Source organism: Erigeron canadensis, chromosome 2, assembly GCF_010389155.1.
Source record: "Erigeron canadensis isolate Cc75 chromosome 2, C_canadensis_v1, whole genome shotgun sequence".
Classification (NCBI taxonomy): Eukaryota; Viridiplantae; Streptophyta; class Magnoliopsida; order Asterales; family Asteraceae; genus Erigeron; species Erigeron canadensis.
The window spans coordinates 775,323-798,163 of NC_057762.1; the positions used below are offsets into that span (position 1 = coordinate 775,323).

The 22,841-nt window shown below is 35.5% G+C and overlaps 1 protein-coding gene and 1 long non-coding RNA gene across 4 annotated transcripts; one reads left to right on the forward strand and one right to left on the reverse strand.

Moving 5' to 3' along the window:
• Positions 1-419: 419 nt before the first annotated feature.
• On the reverse strand, positions 420-9,370 carry LOC122586800 (type IV inositol polyphosphate 5-phosphatase 3-like). 3 transcript variants are annotated; one of them, XM_043758785.1, is made up of 10 exons: positions 9,260-9,370; positions 9,062-9,185; positions 6,079-6,147; positions 3,845-3,917; positions 3,625-3,729; positions 2,616-3,450; positions 1,922-2,106; positions 1,698-1,806; positions 1,167-1,309; positions 420-996 (listed from the first exon to the last, which is right to left on the reverse strand). In XM_043758785.1, the coding sequence occupies exons 1-10, from the start codon at positions 9,308-9,310 to the stop codon at positions 762-764; spliced, it is 1,929 nt and encodes a 642-aa protein (XP_043614720.1). In that variant the 5' UTR covers positions 9,311-9,370; the 3' UTR covers positions 420-761. The 3 variants fall into 3 exon arrangements, with proteins under 3 accessions (XP_043614720.1, XP_043614722.1, XP_043614721.1); XM_043758787.1 differs by lacking the exons at positions 9,062-9,185; positions 9,260-9,370 and having other exon boundaries at positions 3,625-3,721; XM_043758786.1 differs by lacking the exons at positions 9,062-9,185; positions 9,260-9,370 and having other exon boundaries at positions 3,625-3,757.
• Positions 8,207-8,798, forward strand: LOC122586801. The gene is made up of 2 exons (XR_006322076.1): positions 8,207-8,315; positions 8,606-8,798. It is a non-coding gene; the product is annotated as an uncharacterized LOC122586801 (long non-coding RNA).
• Positions 9,371-22,841: the final 13,471 nt, after the last annotated feature.

Here is a 22,841-nt window from a genome sequence, read left to right on the forward strand (position 1 = left end):
AAACACTTGTTAAGTTTTTTAGGTTCTTATAATATAATCTGGGTGAGACCGAACTTAGTCAGCTTAGGACTTTTTAATATGATCCAGTTTTGATTCGGCTATAACGGAGCCGGTTAGGATCTTGGTTAGATCTCAATTATGAATCTGGTTTTTTGTTATAGTCATATACATATCTTGGATATCATATACCAATAATAACGGGTCAAAGTAGTGAAGTTGTTTATATACTTTACGAAAAATGTTCAACTTGATCATTCAGCTTATCATGTAGAATTGGAAAACTATAGGCTTACAAGGTTAACTAGAAGAATACTCACGCAACGTGACAAACAGTTTGGTGTACAATTACAATATCTAAGAAAAGGCAATCTATGTAAAGGGATGCATAATGGAGATACTTTAAAAAAAATGCAAGAGGATTTATAGAGTAAATTAATTCATTTAAATTAAAATGATAATATTGTATATAATTATAAAGTAGAGACGCGATTGAGAAATTTCTAGTAAAGCACAATCACGACCCTTCGGAGCGAATCCTTAAAGTTTGAGTCAACTCAACTGAGGGTAGCACATCTGAACCTGTGCATGTGGCTTGGCTACCCATACACATCTTGCCATGGAACACAAGTCCATGGTAGTTTCATATTCATTGGAGATCATATTTGAAGTTAGAACCCGCACAACTTATCGCAAGCAATGTTCTTGAATGCTTATACTCAAAGGTGATATGTGTATGTTTTGAAAGAATATAAGCTACTAACCTATGTTAATCTTAAGCAGGTTATACCAACATCTACCCCCAATCCTGTGATGATATTATCATTCTCAATCTCTGCATTGGTGAATACGAGGGCCTTTTTTAACTTCCTTGTAGAGAAAACTTCGACCTCTATCATGTATAACGCAGTCACTGGCCTATGGTCAGAGAGTTTAAGTTCAGACCTTCTGTAGCTCAGCTGCCTTATTCCTTTCCCAAACGAAAGAATGCGATCACACCTGAAAAACAAAAACCAATCAGACCAAGTTTCACCAGGATCTGATCAGATCTGTTATTGCAAGGTTGACACCTTGCAATAACAGAAATGAGAATACCAATTGAATTGACGATATGAGATTAATGTTTCTGTGATCACTGTTGCTAAAGACAAAAGCTTTGAGATGCATACCATGCTGGAGTTCGCCTTCCAGCTTTAGGATCCTCACCACAATATCTTTCTGAATTTGGCTCGTATTTGTATGTTGGGGGAAAATTTATAATGCCTTCTGACCATCCATCAAATGCACGGCCTTTTCTCAGCTCTCGTACGAGCTGTAAGAAAGATCAAGATGTCAAAAAATGTACTTGTTGCAAATGGTCTGATGAAGTTGCCTGCAAAGGCCATCTAGTTATAATTATAAAGCTAACTAAAACACACACTACGTTTCTGTAAATAGATTAAATATTAAGACATCCCAGCCTACATTGTCTGCGGGTTACACCTGTATAGATTGTGTCTACTAATAACATCTCATATGACAATTCATAATTGTTTAATGAGCTTGTAAATTACACGTTCAGTTGCTTGGAGCCTTGTACTAAAACATCAGCGGATGTGGATCATAGGAAAAGTGTAATTCTGAAAAGTGAAACTAGAACTTGTATGGAATAAGGTCATGATGGTAAAAGTACAAGGAAGGAGTAAGATATAGCAACTTACTTGATCCCGTTCTAACAACTTGGACAAGTCATTCCTGGAAATAAAGTCACACGTCTTCTCATATGACAAATTGAGACGGTAATTAAGATCACCCAACCAGATAATTCGACTGGAAACATATAAAGAGTATTTAATAAGATGAGCTTGAAATGGCAGGAAAAAACAGAAGTTTGCTGAATAGTTGCTGTTAGAACAATTACAAACTTGTGAGAGTAGTCCCTTACTTGTGGTTTTCTATCCTCTTGGGGAGAGTAGAGTAGGAGCTTGAGTTAAAATGTGTTCTTTTATGTATTTCATGAACATCTGCATTTCTTTTAGCTATATCAGTGTCCTTTTCTCCAGAATTTAAGTGAGTGCATATGAAACAGAAGAGTGTCTGATATATTGACATGCTCACCGACACAGAGCCCTAAAAGAGTGAAAAGTCGTAGATTAAGTTAAGAAAAAAGGAACAAAATACTTGCAGTGTCTGCAAATTACTCAAAACACCTTCTAGCTAAATACTTTCTTAAAATAGAGAAATAGAACAGGAGAAATACATAAAAAGATAATGCACTTAGCCGCATTTCTATTTTGGGAAAATAAATTTGTATCACCTAAACAAATCTTAGTACTTTATGAAAATTGATTTAGGTAATCTTGTAACGTAACTCGTTTCCAAACACAGAAAGTCAACATAGTTAAAATCACGGAAAAGTTAGTTGCAAGAGTAATCATATTGAATGGATAGTTAGGTAAGACTACCTTCAATCAGAACTTATAGAGATTTCAATGTTTTATGGGTGCAAACTGAAAAACAGAAGTTTCCTACCCAAAATAGAAGTGCTCGTAAATAGTATTGGCTATATATGCAATTCCCTCCGGTAGAATTGCCGAATGACAGTCAACTTTAGAAATTACACAGAGAAAGAAACAGACCTTGTTACCTATGTACCCCATTACACCAACGCCAACAGCTGACACGTGGACATTTTGGATATGCTTCCGCAAACGTCTATGGACCCATATGGTGATAAATATTCCAACCATTTGCTTGCTTACAATTCTTACATATGGGGATCTTCTTTTCCGGTACATGGTAGAATCAAGGTCCAGCTCAGCAAGAAAAGCTTCCTCCGGTATGACTCGAGTGTCAGAACTTATATGTGACTTGAAAGAAGCAAAGGTTCTAAAAGATTTAGAAGCCTTAAATGAGTTAACCGATTTCAAGAGGTTCGGTGTTTCTGATACACACTGAGCTAACAGATCCAATGGTGGCTCAGGCCAACACAACCCTATCCTTTCAGTCCCACTAACTATTCTGGTTAACTTTCTGCTATTAATCAGAGTTGATACTTTTACATTTTCTTCAGGTTCTTGAATTGTAAAGCTTTTTACCTTGTCCAATGTCTTTTGAGCAGAGAACCGTTTTTCCAAGTCCCCTCCATCTTGCATACACGATAGTGTGCTCAAACTTCCGTTCAGCCCTGCTGGACAATCTGTAAGATTATTGAAGTTGGATTCCACATACGGGTGGAATTCCTCCTCACCTTCACTATCACTTTCTAGCATTACTTCATCTTCTATATCTGGAGCATCATCAGATGGTGTAAACCTTGATGGAGAAGACGGGTTACTGTAGCATTTGAATTTAGAATTTTCAGGTCGAACTTTATTTAGGGTCCTACGAATGACAGTTTCCCATTTTGGGACCGGACGATTATCTTCAGCTCCAAAAATATTGCCAGCATTTAAAGGTATAATCTCCTGAAAACTGAAAATTGGCAATTATACATTATGCAAATGGACCTACCAAGATTAAAGGCCAGAAATTAACAAGACAACAAAGCAAATATAATATATTCATAACTGAGCACAAAGTATAGTTCTAACCGTAATTCTTGATAGCATATAAAGAACAAAACATTATTTACAAGGGAAGACTTGCCCAATCACATATATGTCGGCGGGATTGTTAACATCAAGCAAGTCTTCTATGTCCAAGTCTTCTGGTGGAAGTTTTCCTCCAACATTCCAAGTGCTAACTGATATTCTTGTATAATACAAGAAAGCAAGAAAAACTACACAGTATCAGATTAATCAATTTGATGCCAGTGGTAGCCAAATAACAGTGTACAGAATATTTTCATGAGGAAAGGACAACGCACTTGAGTTCTTTTGCATCAATGTACTGTGCTCTACATGTCTCCGACTTTCGTCTTCTCAACCTGGGAAAAGCTCCTGAAGACCAAAAGAGATTATATAATCTACAAAAGATTACACATTAATTGACCCCAAGCTGTAAAAAAGAATAGATCACTAAGATTTACTAGTAGCTTGTAACTTTGAATCATCACAATCATTTATGGATTTGTGAATCAATAAGGTGTATGCAGGGGCGGAACTACATTGACACAAGGGGTAGCCCGGGCTACGGGTCCGCTAAATTCATGTAATTAAAATTTTTCGAAAAATGATGTATTTTTTATTGGTGCTACGGGTCAAATAAATATGGGATACCGGTCTTGTAACCAACTTTAAACTTTTGAAACATTTTTTATCAATAACACTTATAATGATATATCTGTACAACTAAATAATAAAGAAAAACTACTAAAAATGCCAAAAATTCAAAAAATTCATTAAAAATAGACAAAAATCTGTTAAAAAATGCTAAAAATCGTAACAATTTAGTCGTTATCGTTACTTTATGCCGATACAATGCTAGTGGAAAAAAAATTGTGCTACCGGTCACTTCCGGTTCTGGTTCCGCCATTGGGTGTATGTTTTATGTTTGGTAAAACTTTTGTCTATATAAATGTGTTTAGCAATGTAACCAAAGTTATATATATATATATATATATATATAGACTTCCCTTATTTCGAGAACTCTTTTTTTTTTGCATGGTTAGTGAGGACTCCTAAATTATGTATTGGATCACACGTTTTTAAAAGTTCATTCACATGTCAAACATGTCAAACGACCATATATAAGGTTTTATAACGTTTCACCTGTAAATGAACTTTAAAAACATGTGATCTAATACATAGTTAAGAGTTCTCGTGGTTCTTATAAAATTGGGCAAACAAATTACTCGTAAATCAATCTCAAAATATAAAATACAGCCAACTATAAAGGAATGTTAAGTAAAAATTTTCATAAGCTCCGGTTACATTTCAAAAGCTAGATCAAGTAGCTAATGAAAAGAAAATTTATTTTTTCAATTAGGTCTTAAAAGGTTTCTGCGCCAAACTAAACTTGGGGGGAAACATAAGCTCAAACTTACATAAGTTTTCTATGATTAAACACCCAATATCCTATTTTAACATGCATGTTCCCTCATGTAAACATCTCCAAAAAGATAAAGATAAAATAAGACCATATCAACTATCAAGTAGATGTACAATCAATAGAAGTACTTTGTTGATGAAATGAGGGGCTTATAGAGTGTGTATACATACAGACTCTAGTCAAAGTATATATGACCAATTTGGTGGCATTGATTAAATATGAAATTAAAAAAGCACATGGTCTCTCAATTATAAGCATTTATAGAGTGATTAATAGACCTCTTGCATAAAATGTGGCAGCAAGAGATGATGTGGTAACATTCTTTTATAAATAAAGAGAGAGCACATGGTTTCTTAAATAACTAACAGCAATTGAGCTATACGTCTCGATATACTTCTAGCATCTCGCTATTTATAACCAATGTTTTATAAAACGGTTTTTTAGTGAACGAAAAATCGCCCCGCGTCCGGTCAAACCGATCGGATTGGTGGTGGCTATTTTTTATTATTTTTATATAAATATGCTACTAAACTTGTTACTACGACCCAATAAAAATAGTCAAAAATAATACCGAATAGGTATTTCATAACAAAATATAAATTTTAAACTTTACAATCAACATAAAATAACATTAAGTATACACAAATTCACAGAAACAGTAATTAAATTGTTACAGAAAAAAAGAATCGCATAAAAAAGGGCAAAAAACGAGCACCTCCGTGGAACCTGGTCGGACGGACTGGTTCAAACCGTTTTTAAGCACATTGCACCCAACAAGACAAACTTAGAATCCATATGCTCATCCTAGCTCAACTTAAGGTACAGGTTTATTTTAAATCAAATACTTATTAGTATCTTGTAAAGTGTTTGACCATCCAAGACCTAAAATCCTGGTTTCATCACTAAAGACAAGTTAAATCATCGATTATCGACTACAGGTTAAAAGCTACTAAAATCTTTAAAACAACAATGTTGATCGAACTATCAAGCGCATCTAGTATTAAGACTTGATGATTGTAAAGTAGTAAACGTATCTAGTTCTGTAATTTAGTACTAATTAGTACATGTAATGTAACAAAGGAACGAGAAAAGAGGACAAAATGTAGGTACCATTGGGATCACTCTGGAAATCAACTCCTTGTTTATATCGAGATTCATTTGGCCAGTCACAAGACTCTTCTGTAAAATAGATAAATAAGAACAATAGAAATAAAAATTAAAAAACACAAGGATAATTATTTCTCACCAACCGACTATATACAAAGGAAGGAAGGAATGGGTGTTTAGATTTTTGGGATGACATTGATTAATTAATGTAGATAAAAATTAATTTAAATGTACAAAAAGTTCCAGATTAAAAGTCCTCTCAAATTTTATGATATATACTATCTATGTTTAAAAGCCTTTATCAAAACCCACATTTATATCTATGTTTATACTATAAATATTTACTTTCCTTTATATCTATGTTTATACTACAAATATTTACTTTCCTCTATTTTTCATAAATAAATTGTTAATAGTCCAAGATGTCTCTTCATTTTTATTTATTATTTTAAATCTCTATTTAAAATATTATATACTATCTACATCTACATCAAATACATATAATACCAATAATAAATTTAATTTACAACATCTACCATTAATTCATAAACTAGCAAATTTATCCGGGTTTAACCCGGACGTTTTAATTAAAATTATAAAACCTATAAAATATGCATGTAAATTATGTCATTAATTATTGATCGATATACAAATGATGAATTGAATAACATAATAATTATAAAAAAAAAAATTTTGTTTGTAATAAAAGATTAGTAACTTTAAATAAGTATTTAGTGAGCTATTTTTAATTAAAAATATTGTAAATTATTTATGATATCATAATTAAAATAAAGAGTTTATAAGAAAAAACGTAGACTTACCACATTACATTTTTTCTAAAAATACTTTTAAAAGACAATTGTCTTTTATTCAGTATAGAGATAGAGATAACTATGATACTCATATTACATTAATACTTTTACATTGATAACTACACGACTACTGCCACTTCCACCACCGACGCCACAATCGTCGTCGCTGTCACCCATCAATCATTTTAATCCACAATTCGTTTATTGACACTACATTTAAACTTAGAATACAATTCACGTGGTCATTATTAATTATAAACTTTATCTTAGAATATAATGACCATTAATTAATTTTAATCTATAGAAAAAACGATCAACGAAACAAAAAGTAGTAGTTAACTATCACCAAGTGGAGCACCTGGAGGATGAGTAACATGACAAGGTTCGAGAATGCTAAAGTGTGTATGGAAAACATCAGGAGACAATGTCTCTTGGTTATCTCTCGCACAAATGTTATTTGTACAAGGAAAAGTCATTCCGCCGTGTGGGAAGATTTGTACAAATTTGTTGTATAATTTTGTATATTTCTTACTGTAAGTGGTTGTAATTTGTTCCGTGCAAAGTTTGCAGGAGATGTTAATAATAAAATTTACTTTTCAAAAAAAAAATATCACCAAGTGGCCGGCCTTCCCTTGTGCACTGCGCTAGTACATGAGAGAGTGTGTATATATATATATATATATTCTAAGTTAAAAATGATTTATCCTTTTAAAAAATTAGCCTAAAAGTCCTACTAATAGTTTTAAATGGTGACATGTGTATACCACTAATTCTCTTTCCTAATCTCACCTCCTGATTTTTCCACATGCCCTCATCTAAAAGTTAGGAAGATTTTTAGGCTACTAAATTAAGAGGCTTAATCATTTCCCTTTTAAGTTATTAAATTACTGTGTGAGTAAGTAGCAGGTACATACTAGATAGATAAAGAGTTTGAGAAAGAAAATGATAAATCCTCCTAATCAAATAGCCTAATAATCCTCTTAATACATTAAGAAGGTGACATGTGGTATCCACTAATTCTCTTTCCTAATCTTACCCCATGAATTTTCCACATGACATCATCTCATAGTTAGGAGAATTATTAGGCTATTTGATTAGAAGGATTAATCATTTTCTTTTAGAAAATAATTAAGTGAATAATATATATTTATGATGAGTACGTACAGTAGTGCGCACACACGTACACTGCACTTAATTATAGCCATCCATTTATACATATCCACTTGCAACAAAAAGAATTAATTCATTTTATTCTATATATCTGGGTGTGTGAGTGTGATTGTGAGATTGTGATAGTTTTAACTATTATAATGATGATTTCATTTCATTAATTAGTTATTAATTAAACAAGCTATTTAAGCTAGTTACATCGTTGAATAATATCATCACCATCATCATTATTATAAATTCGGCATGCCGGGGGCCGGGGTAGTTATATAATCTTACCTTTTGGTTTTTCAATTCTCTCGGCCGGTCAAAGACATATCATTGAAAATCACGGCCAATAATATTATATTATTTATATGTAGCAGCTGCTGGAAAATGAAAAGTGATTCAAAAATATATATATATATATCTAATATAAGTAAATATATATATATATGGTTTTTCGGGCAGCATGCGTGGAAGGAAGGCAATGAACATAGGAAAGGATTATTATTTTAATTTATTTTTATTGGATAATTGCTAAACCTTTTTTTTTTTTTTTTTTTGAACAGCTTATTGGATTATTTCTAAAATTAACCGGTGGCTACTGGATCAATAATGAACCGTTGTTCGTTTATTCAATTAATAATTCCAGGGAAGCATATAATTATATTATTTTGATATATATTTGATGGTAGTTATAGTATCAATTGTTGGTTGAGATTGGTGTAGTTTCAATACTATCTTGATTGTATTTGTATTGTTGATATTGTTTGTTGCTTGTGTTCTTCCAGCCTCTTGCTAACACATTTATTAATGATATTAATAATGGCCGTTATAATATAAAAAACAAGAAAGAAGGAAAAAAAATATACGAGGATAGGATAATCTTTTTTAACTGATCATTAAGCATAACAGCTAGTACCATATCTCGTACATGTTTCCATATCTATAAAATACAGTATAATTCAATAAATAAATAATAAAAAAAAAGGACAAAGAAGAGAGAAAGGGGGGGGGGGGGGGACCTTCGCCAACGTATTGGATGGTAGTATCGCAGCCGTCATCTTCCTCCTCCTCCTCGGGATCAGCACTGTATTTTTTAGATGTTCGATTTAGCCATTTTCGCATTACGGCTGTGCCCCATAACACCTGCAACATACACCCACCACACACCTCAACATATGTATATAAACTTAAAGGATAAAAAGAAGAAATGTACGAACCTCAGGTGGCTGATTAGTTGACTGATGAGGATGATGCTCTTTGTGATTCATCTCTTCGATCTTATAAGTTTCTTAATATATATATATCTATCTATTTATGTACTAGAAATAAATAAATAAATAAATAAAGCTATGTCACGCAAAACTTTAAATAAAAAAACAAGAAGAAGATATACATGTACGCAATGTATATTATTATTATTATTATTATATATGAAACTATATAAAGATAGTGGGAGAGAGGGAGGGAAAGGAATATGTGCTGATGATGATGTATGATGGATCAAGAATGAATGAATAGCTACCACCACTTTCTTTTCTTTTGTTCTCTCTCTCCCTGTCTGTCTGTATCTTGTGTGTTTCCTATTGAAATATCTTTATAATAGTAAAAAGGTGTGTTCAAAGCAATGTTGTCTCTTTCTCCCCCTTATGGAACCAGCCAGATGCCCCTATTTTTCTTATTTTGCTTTACTTTTTTTCACACTATCCGGAATGGGGCATATTTAAAGGGTGAGAATACCCGCCATGTGACGTCATGTCATTATCAAGAATTTGTTAGAAAAAAAGGGGGGTGTAGTGGGCGAAATGGGAGCAAAACTAGCCTTTTGATTGGCCACACACATAAAACAAGGCACACTCACAATAAATTTTTAGGCGAAATATATTTTTCGCCTGGAAGGTGATTTGGGCTCAATCGACAATAAGGGTGGTGTGGAGGGCGATATTTGGGCGAAATTAGGGGGTCTCTCGCCCCACTACCCTTAGCCTTATAAAGCTATCGGATACTCTTATTATTATGGATGGGGATTATTTAAAGTTGTTGCATTTTGACATTTGGATTGAAATCAAAGGTCAAAATTCAAAGGATCAGCTTTAAATGTTGACCCTTGATTTTAATTAAAGGGTTAGGATTAACAAATTTACCAATAAAGTTATGAACAACTTTAAAAGATCTCAATCCATTATTATACTACCCTCATCTATATAAATTGACTTTTATCATACAACTAGATTTTTATACGCACCTGGTATCCCGACCAAACTTTTGGTAATTCAACCACACTATTTGCAGCGATTATCGTTGCAAATAGTAGTGTTTTGTCCATATCCAACTATTTGCAGCAATTACTAACAGGGGGCCCGCTATTACTTTGCCAGATTTACCATTACACACAGGGGACCCACACTATTTGCAGCGACTATCGCTGCAAATAGTAGTTGTGGTCGAGATACCAAAAAACAATGGTGGGGATACGGATTGCGTTTTTATATATTCGTGACGTTGGCCCCACACCACATGGTAACACCGCCGTCAATAGCGGGGTGCAGTGTGCTGTTAATTTTGTAGTAAACTTTACCACGGGAATATGAACGAGGGGAGCGTGCATATTCATTTGCACCCACGCACACGACTCTTTATGGGTTTTTTTTTAACTCAAAATTTCCATTGTCAATATTGATCCACACATTCATTTCAAACACTTTCATAACACCTCCACTTTAAAAAAAAAATCACTTTTATAAATGAAAAACGAATTAATAAGAGTATATTGTTAAATGAATCGTTCGAGTGGTCTAACGATAATGCCCTCTGAGCTTTATGTGAACGCGATCAACAAATACGACAACCACGATACGACAAGGTCGAAGCGTAGAGTAGTCCTTCGCGATCGTTAGAAAGGTTCTGAAAGATGGTAACTATTTTTGTAAAGAAGAAAAATATGTCGAAGAGTTTTTTTAAGAAATGTATCGTATGCCTAAACGTTAATTTTTATAATGGCGCATGATATTAATTCTAGATATGAGTATTTTCAAGAGGGTCATGATATTGGATTCACAAAAACTTTTACCGCAATAGGAAAAATGTACGTCTATCATTGAACAACTTGCAACTAGTAATCCACCGGATAAATACGGAGAAAGAGACACCCTTTACGTCCAGCTGGCATATTGTTTTACTCATGAGACAGGGGGCTTGATGTATGCATCGATTTGACAGGGTCTTCACCCTTGACACAAACTGGTATGGCTGACTATGTGTCAGCCCGTGCGGTGACAGAGGTTGCACAACATAAATGCGTCTAGTATGAGGCTAAGTGTACTGTTATTGGATATGAATTTCTACGCCGTTTTCATATTCTACTTTTAGAGAACTTAAAAAGGACGCAATGACTTTACTAAAGCGAATATGACAGTACTCCATGACTCAAGATATTGGTGCGCATGTTGCCGCTCATATATTTAGTATGGTTAGTTTTGCTATAGCTAGAAGAAGTAGGTGCCCAAATAATATCTCGGTACCACTAATTTCCTGTAAACTCTATAAATTTCTAATATAAAAGAAGTTTTAATAATAATAATAATAATAATAATAATAATAATAATAATAATAATAATAATAATAATAATAATAAATCATTGTTATTACATTAAAATTTCATAATGTTATAGTTTGATGTGATTTTATTTGAGAGATAATGAAGTTGCCACATGACAATTATTTTTAAAAATCTTTTAGTTAAAATTGATGATACATAGACAGATTATAGACTTAATCATATAATTTAATTCTGTAACTATTTGTTTTAGAGAAAATAACCTAAATTCCTAAAATATTAAAAGATATATTAATTTATCCGACATTTTTTGAATTTTCATAAAATAACCAACAAAAATCGCAATAAAACCCAAAAATTGCATAGAGATTCTCTAAGTCGCATATAGATTATCAAATTCGCAATGAGATTGTGTAAAATCGTAATGAGATTCTTAAGTTTCTTATAAGATTTGTAAGTTCTTTATGCGATTTATTGGTTATTTATGCGATTTATATCTTGTTGTACACTGTGAAGACCATAAAAAACTTATAGACCGCATAAAGAACATATAAATCGAACAAAGAACCTATAAATCACAAAAAAAAAAGTAAATCGCATAAAAAAAACCCTACAAATCACATAATAAAACAAGTAAATCGCATAAAAAAACCCTATAAATCACATATAGAACAAGTAAATCGCATACAGAACTTATAAATTCATAAAGAACTTATAATCTCATAAAAAACTTATAAATCTCGATCATAAAGAAGTTAAGAATCTCATTGCGATTTTACATTATATCATTTCAATTTTTACAATCTCATTGCAATCTTTATAATATGTATGCGATTTAGAAAATCTCTATACGAATTTTGTATTTTATGGCAATTTTGTTGGGTATTTTGTGAAAATTAAAAAAAAAAAAAAAAAATTGGATAATTTGATATTTTTTTTCAAAAAATTTGACTATGGAAGTTATTTTTCTTTTTTTTAATTGGAAATGCTTAATGCAGCCTTAAGGATTGTATTTAATATGAATAAAAAAATTGTATCTTCCATATTAAAAACTTACCTCAGAAATTTTACGATAAGTATACAATTATTTAATGCACCTAAACCTCATTTTATAAAATTTTGTTTAGCAAAACTTTTTTCATTTTATTGTGGGCCGGTTATACATTGATGCTTGAACATAAAACTTAAATATTTTTAGTACATATCTTTCAAAAATAAAAATAAAAATATTGTTAACAATTACGGGTCTTAAACTTATAACCTTCATATAACTCAAGTTTCAATCGCGAAAAAATGAAAAATGAAAGAAGCCATCGTTTAGTCAATGTCACAGTCCGTCATGTCATGAAACGAGATTGGTGACGACACATTATAAGCTGGGCTGTAGAGAAAAAAGAAATCATGCCCATGGCAATTAGGGCCCAACTCGAAAACTTCCGAAAAACTCTCCCGTGGTGATATTGTAAGAAGGCTACTCCATGGCCCAAAGCACAACCTCCCTTACAAAGAAAGTACACACATTTTTATTTTGTTTTTGAAAGGTAAGAAAGTACGTACACACATGATAGTATGATACATTCATAAATAATTTTCGTTAATTAATGTCGATCATAAACTATATATATAGACACAGAGAGAGACCCTACATGCATGTGTGATCTTATATATATATGATTTGAAATGAATGTGATGTGTGATGTTTATTTTACATGAAAGACAACAACAATAATAATCTTTCATATATGCATATCTGTTGGTGTATTTATTGTGATAACAAAATGTTGTTAAATAGTGTGTATGTTATCTGGCTTTTTATACGGTCCCCATGGTTAAGTAGGAAACCGCTAAAAGCTTAATATTGTGTATTTTGATCGACTTGTTTGAGAAAAAATAAAGAAACATTTTCACTTGCAAACAAATGGACAAACTATATATATTTAAGTTGATTTTGATGTTATGGGCTGGAATACAATTTTGGACTATGAGGAGTCAACATTATATTTCCCACCACTTTCAATAATTTCCAGACCAATATGATGTATATATGTATATTATCTAATGATATCTATATATCTATCTCTCTCTCTCTAAGGAAAAGTTAATTATTTTAAGACGAATCATTTGATATATAGTTTGCCTCATAATGGAATTTTACCCAAATTGAATGTCATATAACTTAACCTACATCTCTTGTTCAATGCAAGAAAGAAATTTATAAATAATAATAAAATAATACAATGGAAACATACATGACACGTACACAGGAGAATTATTAACAACATTATTCAAGGAAATAAATTGTGAGCCACGTACAATTCAGAAACAATTAGTATGCATGTACGAGCAAGAGTGTCCGGGGTAAGTGGTAACGATATATATCTTCTGATTGTTTTCGATTATATATGATAGTTTTTACGGCATCAAGTGATCCTTAACAACAATCAATAAGATTGTACAGAAACCATGTTTTTATGTTGTCCATAGAATTGAGAATTAAGAAATAATTACTCATATTAAAAATTAAGTTGATAAGTATAAAGATTATTTAGGAAACCATTAATTAACATTTAAGAGGTAAAGGATGAACATGAATTGAATGAGCTAATTTTCTTGAAGAACGAACAAGAATACTACTTTGTGTCCGTTTATTTATTCGTGAACTGTCCGTTAAGTAAAACGAACGAACATTAACAATGTCTCATTTGTGTTCGTCTACATGTCTAATTAAAAGTAAAATTTAAGAGGAGAGGCATTGTGTGAATTCCAACAAGAACCAATGTATTCCGACAAATGCATTCTCTAATTTTATGTGGTTTTGTTTGTCATGGGTGTTTAAAGTCTCGTGATTGAATAGGGTCAAAGTCCATCTGGCCAGGATGATGTTGCAATTCCAAATCTCCTTAGTAATTAATTTTAGTCAAAATATATATATATATATATATATATATATATATATATATATATATATATCTTCTTCTATCTATCTATACTATATTATAAACAAATAGCCCCCATGTTAAAAGTTACATAGGGGAAAATGTCTAAAATACCCTTAATGATGTATTACACTATTAGTCCTTAATCTTTTAAAATATATCAATTAATTCTTTACATTTTACATTAATTATCTATACCACTCGACGCCGCTTCTACCACCAACAATCGTCCCCCACCAACATCGTCGCCACCACGAACACCGATGCATAGCACGGGTACCATGCTAGTATTATAAAAAAATAGCCTTTTCTATTTTTGAAAATGTTGAAAGTTACTCTATATACCCCTTTCTTATTTTCTAAATCATCTTATTCTTTAGTTACTAATTTAATTACCTCCACTAATATCTTAAAAATACCTTTAATGAAATAAATACATTGATAGTACCTTAACTCTTGAAATATATACACTAATTATAATCAACTAAATTTACATCAATAACTTACACTATTAATCGTCGCCGCCACCATTCGTCGCCGCCACCCGTGATCACCGCATTGTCGTCGCCACCGCCGCATCGCGCGGGCACCATGCTATTTTATAATACGAAAATCGCACAAATCATCTTTCTTCTATCTGGTCTCATATATTATATATTCGAAATTGGGTTCTATGACGAATATTAATTAACCGGTGACAATGTTTTGTTTTTCTAAAGGTTTTACCCTAATTAACTTGAATTTTATTTTATTTATATATATAAACTTCAAAATAATTCGCCCTATAAATGTAAAAAATGTGATTCAAATTCTGATGAGTACACCAAAGTCAAAAACATTATAAATCAGTCATTAAACCCACCAACCGGAGACAGTGTTATTTCTTTCTTGGAGCAATATATGTAATTCATGTGCTAGGTAGGGGTAGCGATGCACTTCATTTGGCAAGAATATATATAATTCACTCTGGGAATGTAGATCAACGGATGAGTTGCCACAGTGGGAATCGCGCTACTACTAAAACTATTCGTAATCGTTCACCTTTTCACTTACATTTTTTCATGTCACATCAGCATCACCTTCTCACCTCTTTCACTTTTTCATTTTCTTGTCACCATTCACCTATCATTTGGTCCTCACTATTATTGTTTAAGCATATAATTACACAGGGCTTAAAAGTGTATTGTTATATCCTAAGTTCGATGGGTTTAATCTTGCTTAGAACGTAATGGAGTTTTACGAGACTTGCTAGCGGTTCCTAGTTGGTGTGGAAATATAAACAACCTCTACGCTACCAAGCATAATGAATGAATGTATATAGTGTGTGTGTTTTAGCATATCTTGTGTGTGTAATCTCAGGGCCAAAGGTCTGCTATTTATATGCACCAAGTGAAGAGTCAGTCCTTGATGCATGACGTCCATCTAGCAGACTGTTTGGTGCGTCGTGTTGTGTAACAAACTTTGTCTCTTTAGCTCAGAGATTCCAGTACGAGTCTGCAACGTACGAGCATAGACGTCATTGTCTCGTAGTGCTGTTGGTTCCAGATTAGCAAGTGATCCGGAACCTTAAGCTTTCCGTAGGCGTTGCCGGAGGGTATACGTCTTCAAGCCCCCCAGCATAGTGTTGTGAGTTTGGTCGCGAGGCTAGGCTCTAAAGTATTCTGGTACGTTTTTCCTTTGCTAAGTATGTTCCGGTGTTCCAGTGTTGTTTTGAAGTTACATGTACGTGACTTTCACGTGTTCCTCCCCTCGAAATTTTTTTTTTTTTTGGAAAAATTAAAAATTAGGAATTAAAAAAATTAATGTCGTGACACGTGGTGGCCACGCTGTAAAGTGCGATTACACGTGGCGTTTATCCATCTGGCGCGTCTGTTCGGCCGGTTGCTACAGTGCCGCTACAGTATCCATCCCTTTGCCTATAAATAGCTCTTCATTTCCCCTTTTTCTCTACTTTTCCTTTTTTGCTCTCTCTCTCTCTCTTCTGTCGATCCGTAGGTCTTCCGGCTTGGGTACAGGTAGGTTTTGGCTTCCGTGTCATATTTTTTGCGTAGATCCGTAAGGTGTGTATATATATATATATATATATATATTGTAAATCGGTAGCCGAAGGGATCTTAGAATCACTCCCTGTAGTATAGATCAGGAGGATTTAATTTGGTTTCTGCAAAAATATAGGTTTCCGTTATGACTCGGTTATACTGTTCCCCTTCCGACTGACACGGCTAACATGGCTCCGGCCGGTAAAATCACTTTGTATTTTCATATGTTCTCTCTTGGTAACGTTCGTCTTCCTTTCACTAAGTTTTTCTTCGCCGTGTTAGAGCATTTCGAATGCCATGTTTCTCAATTAACCCCATTCGGAGCTTCTCATATAGCAATGTTCGAGGCTCTGTGTCGTGCTCAGGGAGGTGAGCCAACCGTAATTTTATTCGGTAGATTTTACAAATTAGGTTGTGCTGGTGACTGGTTTACCATTGAAAAGAAAGTCGGTTGTCCTAAGGTAGTGAAAGGTGTGAAGGACTCCCAAAAAGGGTGGAAATCCAAGTTTTTTTTTATGTGAATTCCTCCGTCGTAGGTTCTAAGTTTCCTAACGCTCTAATTTTTCGTGATACTATTAACACCAAAGGAATGATGAATGATACGATCCTTCCTGCCGGTTTTAACATATCATTGTATAAGAAATTGCTTCTTGCTCCAGGCATCTGGAGGCCCTTACCGGAGCCTATATTATTTCTTGCTAAACTTCGTTAGGATTGGATTAATTCTCCGGCCATTCCTATAATCAAGGGTCTTAATGGGGAGGGTATGGATTTTAGGCTTTTACTATCATTTTTATTGCCACTCTCTTGTGAGTGTTCTTATCGTGTTTTTTTGTTTTTATTCTTTGTGTTGTGCAGTGATGGATTTTACCACGTTTTTGAATGCTGGCTATGATACCGCTAATTTTCTGATGAAGGTTCCGGAAGGTAAGAAGGTCGAGACTCAGAAACTTTCAGACTATGGTCCTGAAGTCATCGTTTTAGAAGAACATGTCGCTTCTGCCGCCGCTGAGGAAACTGATGGGTTCTCCGCCAGGGTTAGGAAAGACTATAAAAGGAAAAACAAACGTGTTGTTATTGAAGAAGGAAAGATTGTGGCTAAGAAGTCGAAGAAGGTTCATGGTGATGGCAGCAAAAAATCAAAGAGTTCTGGTTCTACTTTAAAGGGTTCTTCAAGTGGGAAAAGTCGTTCCCAAAAAGATTACGATATGACTCCCGACTTCATTCCGGGTAAAGGTAAATCTTTTGCCAGCCTTCGTAAGCTTCCCGGCTATTCTATTGATGTCGAGAAGCAATTTCTCGGGTCTTCTTCTAGTGAGACCGAAAGTGTCTCTGGGTTATTATGCTCCTTACCCCGATCCTTCTCTACATAATACAGATATTGTGGCTCCTGACTTTTCTATTCCTGATCTGCCAGAGGACGATGGTCCATTGACCTTTACTCTTGATCGTATATCCTCCCGGAGCCTTCTTCGGAAAGACGGGGAACGATTGGACTATGTGACAGGGGTCGTTGCTCTGGATCGGATGAAGAGATTGTCAGGATTCTCTGAGGAAACCTTTCAGGATTACGCCAATGATACCGCCACTCGCCATATGCATGTTCAGGTATGTGTCCAGTCGGCAGTTTCTCATTATTTTCATTTGCTTTCTATTATTTGAATCTCTTTTCTCCCTTTTGTCTCGCTAGGCTGAGTATGTTCGGAGGATGAAGATCGTAGGTGAGCATTCTGAGGAACTGATGAAGCAAAATGTTCTTTTCAAACTTCATTTACGGAAGCTGGATGGTGATAAAGTGGAGGCCAAGTTTGCTGAATTGAAAGCCGATGTCAAATTTGAGAAGGAAAAGACTGAGATGGCTGAGAAAGAGTTGGAGCTGCTCCGCGAAAAGTTTTCCGCCTTGGATGTTGAGAAGAAAAGCTGGGAGCGACGGTGTAAGGACACGACGAGTAAGGTTGAGTCACTTTCGGTTGAGCTTTCGGGTGTTACTGATTCTGAAAAAGATCTTCAGGCCAAAGTGAAATCTCTTACTCAAGAAGTTGGTGAGTTGCGCGCAGACAGGAGGTCCATTCTTAACTCTCATCCCGGGTTTGTGCGAAGGTTACTTGGCAGTTGTGAATTTGGCAAAGTCATCGGTTTTGTGCAGACGAAACCTCTTGCTTACGGCGTACATTGTTACTTGGAAAACATGAAACGAAGAAGTCGCAGCTTGATGTTGAGAACATGCCGGGATATAACCCCTCTACGCTTACAGAATTGCAGAAAGCTGGGAAGAAGCTTGTTGATACATCCTTCCCTTACTTGAAAAGCTTGGCTAATGGCTTTGAGATTTCCTTCGCAGAACTGGTGGCACTTGAACCTACTCCCTGGCCTACTAAGACTGCTACCACTGCTCCTACTACCGAGGTGACTCCTGTTGCGTCTGCTGCTGCCGCCAACTTTGCCGTCATATCCTCTTGATCATGTTCCCTTTATTGTTTCCGGGATATTTGTGCTACCCATGTCCGTCTAATAAGCATGCTATTTGTAAGCCTCTGTTGGCGCTGAACAATTTCTGTTTTCGTCTGTAAGCCTCTGTTGGCATCAAACAATGTTCTCTTTTTATATTTCTATGTTGGTCGTGGGCCTTATTATCGTCATTTTGTTTGTGTTACATGCTTTCGTTTTTAGTTGCAGGTGTCCGGAACGTGTAAAGTAAATATACTTTGAATGTAAGTATATTACTTTGCTCCGGGGAGTGTATGGAGACGAAAATGTATACTATTTTCATTGCTGAAGTATTTTGTTTCGTTAGCCGGAGTGTGTGTGGAAGCAAGTACACTAGCTTTATAATAGGTATAAGTATTTTGTACCGTTAGCCGGAGCGTGTGCGGAAGCAAATATACTTTACTTTTATAATAGGTACAAGTATTTTGTTCCGTTAGCCGGAGCGTGTGCGGAAGCAAATATACTTTAGTTTTATAATAGGTACAAGTATTTTGTTCCGTTAGCCAGAGCGTGTGCGGAAGCAAATATACTTTAGTTTTATGATAGGTACAAGTATTTTGTTCTGTTAGCCGGAGCGTGTGCGGAAGCAAATATACTTTAGTTTTATGATAGGTAAGTTTTATGATAGGTAAAAGTATTTTGTTCCGTTAGCCGGAGCGTTTGCGGAAGCAAATATACTTTAGTTTTATGATAGGTAAAAGTATTTTGTTCCGTTAGCCGGAGCGTTTGCGGAAGCAAATATACTTTAGTTTTATGATAGGTAAAAGTATTTTGTTCCGTTAGCTGGAGCGTTTGCGGAAGCAAATATACTTTAGTTTTATAAAAGGTACAAGTATTTTGTTCCATTAGCCAGAGCGTGTGCGGAAGCAAATATACTTTAGTTTTAGTCAAGTGTTGATTCATAATCAAGTAAGGAAATGTCATTCATTAATCTTGACTCGTTACATAGTTCACACAAATGGTCTCATTACATTAATTGGGCTAATGTTTTACACATAACATTTCCTTAATTGATTTGCATTCCATGTTCTGGGGATCTCATCCCCGCTTAGTGTTGCCAGCTTGTATGCTCCATTACCGAAGGCTTCTGTTACCATATATGGTCCTTCCCACTATGCACTTAGTTTTCCTAACTTTTCGCTCTTGCTGGCTTCATTGTTTCGGAACACATGGTCTCCGAGTTGAAAATTTTCTTTTCGGATTCGGCTATTGTAGTATGTTTCCATTTGCTTCTTGTAAATTGCTTCTTTGGATGCGACCTCTCTTCTTTCTTCGAGAAGGTCCAACTTATTCCTTAACTCTTCCTCATTTGATTCTGGGTTGGCATTCCTTCGGAGGGTGGGCACACTGATTTCGGCCGGGATCATGACTTCCGTCCCATAAACTAGGCTAAACGGAGTCTCTCCATTGCTAGTTTTTGGGGTCGTTCGGTGTGCCCATAGCACATGGTGTACCTTATCTAGCCATCCGGTTTGGCATCTCCCTAATCTGGTCTTTATCCCTTTTATAATGCTTTTGTTGGTTGCTTCTACTTGACCATTGGCTTGAGGGTGAGCCACGGAAGTGAAAGATTGTTCAATTTCTAGCCCATTACAGAAATCCTTGAAAATTCCATCTCGAAACTGCTTGCCGTTATCACTAACAATGGTCTTTGGTACTCCGAACCTCGTCACAATCTGCTCCCACACGAATTTTTCCATTTGCTTGCCTGATATTGTTGCCAATGGTTTAGCTTCAACCCATTTAGTGAAGTAATCGACTTCTACCAAAAGAAATTTAACATTGCCGGGGGCTTTTGGGAATGGTCCTACTATGTCTATCCCCCATTTCATAAATGGCCATGCTGCCGTTACGGGTATCAAGTCATTTTTCAGGGCTTTAGTAGTGTTGGAGTGGATTTGACAGGAATCACATGAACGGAGTTCTTCGGTGGTATCTCTATGCATCGAAGGCCAGTAATACCCCATTGTCATCATTTTTCTCACTATGGTCCTTGGTCCGGAGTGTAATCCACAAGATCTCAGGTGCAATTCTCGTATTACTTCTTTTGCTTGTCTGCGGCCAATACATCGCATCATTGGGCCTAGGCATGACTTTTTGTACAGATTTCCGTCTTGAATTACGAACTGTGGTGCTTTTATTCTTACCTTCCTTGCCTCGTCCTTATCTGTAGGGAGCTCTCCGACAGACAAGTATGTAATGATGGGGGTCATCCACCTTGCTCCTTCTTCCTCAATGGGGGCCACTACTTCCTTTTCTTCGATGGAGCTTTTTTCTAACGTTTCGACTAACACCTTTTTTGTGAAGTGAGCAAAGGAGGTTAAGGCAAGTTTGCTTAGCGCATCAGCAATCTTGTTCTTGTTACGACTGATGTTCTGTATCGCGAAGTGCTTAAACTGCTTTCTTATACCCAGAAGTTTTTCCAGGTACATTTTCATTGTTGGTTCCTTTGCTTCGTATGTTCCCTCCGCTTGGAAAGCGACTATCTGGGAATCAACAAATATGTGGATATATTCTATCTTCATCTGTCTTGCTATTCTTAACCCTGACAGAAGTGCTTCGTATTAGGAGGCGTTGTTGGAGGCTTTGAAGTTGAACCTTAGGGCGTACATAAATTCTTTCCCCTCCGGACTTATCAGAATTAAACCGGCACCGAAGCCATCAGCACTTGAAGCTCCATCGGTAAACAACTTCCAGACTAGCACCGGCTCACTTTCTACATCTTCTTTGCAAGATTCAGATGGTGATTTCCTTTTCACTGCTTTCTTCTCATGATTGGCTTCTGCCAGAAAATCGGCTAATGCTTGTCTTTTTATCGCCGTTCGAGGCCGGAACTCGATTTCATGTTCACCCAACTCAATCACTCATTTTGCTAATCTTCCTGACATTGCTCAACACCTGTTTAATTGGCTTGTCAGTCAAAACCTGCAATGTATGGGCTTGGAAATAGCGTCGTAGCCGTCGCGATGCATGTACTAATGCCAAAACCAATTTCTCTATTTTCGGGTACCGGGCTTCCGGACCTTGGAGGACCCGGCTGACATGATAAATTGGGGATTGTCCTTCTGCTCTGTTTGTAACCAGGACTGCACTGATGGTTTCTTCTGTGGCCGCCAGGTATATTTGCAGTGTTTCTCCCTTTACGGGTGATGTGATCATCGGCAGTTGGTGTAAATATTCCTTGATTCTTTCAAAAGCTTCTTGGGCCTCCGCTGTCCATACAAAATCTTTTGCCTCCAAACACCCTCATATGTCTTAATTTATACGTGTTTTCCTCATACAATTTGGACGTTTTAGACATGTTTGATAACCGTTTATACATGTTTTGTGGTGCTTTATGGTATTTGCTAGTAATTTCAGGTCTAAAGCAAGTTTATCGCTCACAAATGGTAGAAAACAACTAAAAAAGGGTCCATATGCACTAACGGATGAGTGTTGATGAAGAATGAAGCTGAAAAGCCGACTCCAGGCCAAGCTAGCGGCGCTAGCTGGCTGGCTAGCGGCACGAGTTGCTAAACCAAGTCCAGTAGCGCCACGAGATGAGGAGCTAGCGGCACAAGTTGTTGAACCAAGTCCAGTAGCGCCACGAGATGAGGAGCTAGCGGCACGAGTTTCAATGTTCATTGATCAGAATTGCTTAAAAATCCTCCTAGCGGCGCGAGGAAGGGTTCTAGCGGCGCGAGATCGAGCTGACATCACCATTTTCTCTTTCTTAGGGTATAAATACCATCCACCATTCCACCCAAACCCTAGTCTTGGACATTTTTAGCTCACACACTTATAC